Here is a 5,000-nt window from a genome sequence, read left to right on the forward strand (position 1 = left end):
GGAATCTGCGAGGTCCTTGTGGGCGAAAGCAGTCCAGAGATGCTGCCCATAATGTTCCTGACGAAAACTCAGTGCTTCCTCGTAGTATTTACGAGCCTCGTCGTGCCTTTCTGAAGACCGTGACCAAGCGTTTCTGTTGGATTGTTTTCCAGTGCTTGAATAAGCTCTTCAAAACCGTACTCAGATTCTGATGACAAGAGGGGTCCTGCAAGTCGAAGTGCCAGCGGAATGTTCTCACAGAGTTCGGCTACCTTGCATAACTGAGCTTCTACCTTGGGGAGGTTATCCGAAGAAATTTTAGCGCCACCCTTTAAAACTTCGATACTTTCTTTTCCTCCCAAAGGGTCTAATTCTACATGCTTAAGCCTTAGGTCTGAGACCAAAACGTTGTCGGATCGCCTTGAAGTAATCAAAAATTTAATTTTAGTACGAGAACACATCCTCAAGTCTCTCAGCATGTCATTGAACGATTCTCTGGTTTCATCTTCCATAGAATCTTCCGCATTGTCCAGAATAAGGACTATGGTATATTCAAGACGCCTGCACCAGCTGAGCAAGACATGACGAGGGTTCTCGTTGGCTTGTTGATGTCCAGGTTCACACACATTCAAAATTTCTCTCCATTCACCTTCCATTTCAAGTTGATGAACACCTCTCAAAGAACAAAACTTTACAACGCTTTGACATTTGTCTTTTAGCTGGTGACCAGCCTGAATAGCAACAGTAGACTTGCCTATTCCTGAAATTCCACTGACAAGAACTCCAGCAAAAAGACTATTATCATCTGCGATGGCTTGAAAAATTATATCAACCTCCTTAGAGTGGCCGTGTGTGTTAGAAACCTCTTCTGGTAACTCACTTGTCGGTTGTGTTGTCATCATTTCGTTTAGTAGAACTGAAAAAAGGAAAGAAAGAAACTGTTGAAAATGAAAAAAACGAAGGAAGTCTAGGAGGAGAGACCTTACTAAGCGAGTACGAGGTCCGTACTGTAAGTTACGGACAGAGGTTTTTTTTCCTGTTGATTTATTTCGCGCTCGGGCCATAAATCAACGGAGAACAAGGAGGATCTGTAACTTTCAGTACGGACCGAGAAAACGAGGTTAGTAAGATATTCAACCGCAACAAAGATTGCGGCGTCAAAAACCCCTACACCCACCACCATTCTCCACTCCCCAAAAGGGCTTTTCAGGGCCAATGAAACACAATCAGGGAGACGACAGAACAGAAAAACAACACTAGACATTTCATGCCGGCACCCAACCTACACTATGCCATGCAGTTGTTAATTTTGATGGTAATCAGCAGCTAAGAAAAACCTTCTACTTTCAGAAGACATCAGTCCTTCAAATACTGCTGAAACAGCACCAAGTTTTTGCTCCCCAAAACTGACCTGCATCTCCAGAAGTCTTCCTTAGACACTCCCACTCATTCAATTTGTCCTTAATTCTTTCGTCATCATCTTTCCACTGCTTCAGACGTTCTTTGAAATGTTCCTCATCCAATGGCCCCATTTCGTGTTTCTCTATTTCATGAATGACATCTTCATATTTAGCTCCTCCCAATCGTACCAGTGTGTTCTGGATCTGATCTTTGTATTTACAGAACACTGCATCACTAACAGAGGCCTCTTTGGCATAGGCCGATACTGCATTCACACAGTATTTCAAACACACGATGTCAGACTCACAGCTGGTGTCAGATGAAAGAGGAGGTACATCCCAGCCAGAGGATGGAGGACTCAGGTTACAGATTGTCCTCAGAAGCACAATCAAGAGGGAAGGGTCAAAGTCTGTGGATGACACTGAAGAGGGTTCAACCGGATACAACTGACTCAAATGAACTGCATTGAAGATTCCTTCTTTTCGAAGAGACTGAAGCTTAGAGTGCACTGGCTCACATTTTAAGGCACTGCAAAGATCTTGTGTATGCATTAGTCTGTCAAACACATCCTTTAACACTCGTGAGCCCTGCGTGACCAGAAGGCAACACAGCAGTGTGTACCTGGTTTTTCCATCAACAGCACCTGAAACAAGTGTCAGAAAAGACCTCTTAGCCAGGGTATCATTCTGGTTACTTGAGGGGCCATCATCATGAAGACCTCATTTAAGGTGAGTTTCTTTTAGTTTTCAGGATTGTCTAAAAAGAACACTGGCTACGTACTTTCAATTGAAAATTTCACCACTTATAGGATCACATCACCAAAGCTCAGTAATAGAGTAGTTTGCCTCCTACAAGTTACAGATTCCAATCTTGTTCAACCTGAAAGTTTTCAGATGTTACTTTTGTTACTCTACAAGTAATTTTAATAACTGATTTGCTTTTGTGTTTAGCCCAATCATATCTTCACGCTCAACACGTTTCAATGGAAGAGTGACTCAACACAAACATGCAACAACAAATGGTGAAATCAACAGACAGCCCACAGTTCTAAATAACCAATGGATTGTACTGGAAAGCTGGTTTACTAACTTGCAATAGAACACAGACCACAAAAACAATGCCTACAACTTCCTGCAGTCCCTACAAACGACTTGCATTGTATCAACAACAGCAACGAAACACAAAGAGATTTATTTTTAATTAAAATAACTGACTGTTTTACAAACCAAAAGTGTGCTGACATTTATTGAAACTAAGATAAACTGAAATACACCAATCACTGTTTACAGTCTTCATGGCCTTCAGTCAACCAATAACATCATGACTTTGATAACCAATCACTGCATCAATGACTACAGTAAAAATTTATGCCATCTACCAATGCTACACAAATCACCTGACTCTGAAGATGACTTTCGCTAATTTTGTCCAAACTTCAATGTCACCCTAAACAGTCCTTTGCAGGAAATTATAAAACTTCACCCAGACAATTGTCCTTCACCTCAAGTTTATAAATGTGATACAAATCCGCTGCTTATATTGTATACATTATTATATATTTCATGGGCTTCCATCACAAAAAGTTTAAGCACATCACTGTTAAGATACTTTGACAGCAAAAATATTTGAATTTTCATGGCCACAACTCAAAAATAAATAGATTTCTCTCAAATTTTGTCCAGATGTAGTATATTATGTCTTCAAATGCACTTTATAGTTTTCAAGTCATGGTCGTTATACTTTTTGAGAAAATGTAGATTTAAGAATTGAATGGGTGCAATTACATAATTTTTTACACCAAAACATTAATGCTTACTTTGCTGTTAAACTTTCCAAAAAAAAGCAATTCAGATCAGCTAATTTCAAAAATAATTTCAACTTAAATTAACATTCCTGTTTTTACTTGAATGAAGGTATCCTTTAGCAGTTACAGGTATATGTATCAACCACACCTCCCACCTCCGTGACCCTGATTCAACCCTGGCCTTGGGTCGATCTCAATCTGACTCCGAGAGTTTTTCTCCAGGTACTCCGGTTTTCCTCCCTCATCAAAATCGACTCTCAGTCAATTACATTCGGCTGTGCGCGGATACCCTCGATAGGGATAACCTCTGGTATCCTTCCCTTTCATTGAATTAAATGAATAAAGTTGGTATTATTATTATTATTATTGATACTACATCATTTTTTACGTAGTAGATAAAATATGAGCAGGAGATTGGCTCGCCATTGTAAACGCCCATACAGATCGGACGCGAATATTTTATCCCGCTTGTGAAATGAATACATTAAATTGAATGCAAAGTATTGTCATTTAATCAGTAGAGATCTATATCAAAAGTTAATGAATACTAATTAGCTGAGCAGGAGTTTGTATCAAAAGTTAATTCTACTGTTTGATTTGTATTGGGGTTTACAGTTGTGTACATGTGATCTGAATACTGTGCTGGGATTGGTTTACACCCTCAATAATAATTAATGAAATTTACAACATGTAATAAAGCTCCAAATCTAACAGTATTTGCACCTTTAGCTCTTTAAGTAATAAGCTTTCAAAATAAAGATACAAAAATTCATTTGGGTTAACACGGCTCGAAATTAACGAAAAAATCCAGTCGCAATTTTGCAAATTTTAGTCGTAAAATCGCCGCACTGCATTGTGTTGTCAGCAGTATGGCAAAAAAATATGAGCCTGCAAAACTTGTGTGTAAAGAAACCGCTGAAAATGGCGAATGATCGAAGGAATGGACGTGACATCGTTGCTAAATTACTCTACAATTACGCTATCTTCAGAGAAAATTCACAGCGAGAGACAAAATAATTAGGTCATTTATTTATTTATTTTAGTAAAAGTAGCAGCAAAGTGGCAACTGCTAACCCTTTTGTTTCGAAAGAGCGAAGGTGACAACAAGTCGCAAATTTGCTACTTCTCCAGATATTTTGATCGCAAAAGGAAAAATTTAGTCGCAAATGCCACTGTATTGGTCGCAATTTCGAGTCCTGGTTAATGTATATGTGCTGCATGACAGTTTACCAAATTCATGTATTTTTACCTTTGGACATCAAACTTCCTACTTTGCAAAACAAACTGCTCTTGTTTCCATGCACTATGATTGTTATCAATTTGAAAATATACTGCTATTATGTACCAGAAACTAGAAAACATTTTTACCAGAATGTTGATGTTCCAATTTCTTCCCCTGATATAATTCCTTTCCAACGTCTCTGAAGACCTCCCTTACTGACCTTCGACCTTGCTTTGGCTTTTTTGACATCTTTCCTCACTGTGTGCAAGAAAAGAAAAATTGATAAGAAGTGGGTCAGTTCAAGATGTAAAAAAAGCATGCAATATTAACAGCATCACCACCATCAATCAGTCGCCTGCTCACCTACAGCTCAAATAGGAAATGTGCTTTTAAAATCCATTTTCTAAAGAGCCACGGGATTAGATGTTGTGGGTGGGAGAAGAGGTACGAATCAACCCAGTGCTCAGAAGTACCATTAATATTAACGACAAGGTTCAGTGCACATGAACCCTTCACACCAAGGGACTGACTGGAAACCTGTCATACTCACTTCTACTCTAAACCTAAACTACAGGGAAGGAAGGCAGGGTCGGG

General features: G+C 39.2%; 2 protein-coding genes across 5 annotated transcripts in view; both read right to left on the reverse strand.

The window, feature by feature from the left end:
• The window catches only part of LOC138028221 (uncharacterized), an 11,855-nt gene extending 11,766 nt beyond the window's left edge, over window positions 1–89 (reverse strand). Inside the window, exon 1 of the mRNA XM_068875672.1 lies at window positions 1–89. This exon is cut by the window's left edge and continues 388 nt beyond it. The gene's annotated coding sequence lies outside the window, so the exon portion shown is untranslated.
• The window catches only part of LOC138028225 (uncharacterized), a 14,405-nt gene continuing 9,468 nt past the window's right edge, over window positions 64–5,000 (reverse strand). For 3 of the 4 annotated variants that reach the window (XM_068875688.1, XM_068875687.1, XM_068875686.1), the window contains 3 exons: window positions 4,553–4,664; window positions 1,391–2,023; window positions 64–895 (listed from right to left, as the gene is read on the reverse strand). In XM_068875688.1, the coding sequence (XP_068731789.1) occupies window positions 69–895; window positions 1,391–2,023; window positions 4,553–4,655 (1,563 nt within the window). In that variant the 5' untranslated portion in view covers window positions 4,656–4,664 and the 3' untranslated portion in view covers window positions 64–68. Of the gene's footprint in view, window positions 896–1,390; window positions 2,024–2,160; window positions 2,421–4,552; window positions 4,665–5,000 lie in introns of those variants that run through there. The other variant, XM_068875689.1, reaches the window with a different exon arrangement.

Source organism: Montipora capricornis, chromosome 13 (genome assembly GCF_036669925.1).
Source record: "Montipora capricornis isolate CH-2021 chromosome 13, ASM3666992v2, whole genome shotgun sequence".
Classification (NCBI taxonomy): Eukaryota; Metazoa; Cnidaria; class Anthozoa; order Scleractinia; family Acroporidae; genus Montipora; species Montipora capricornis.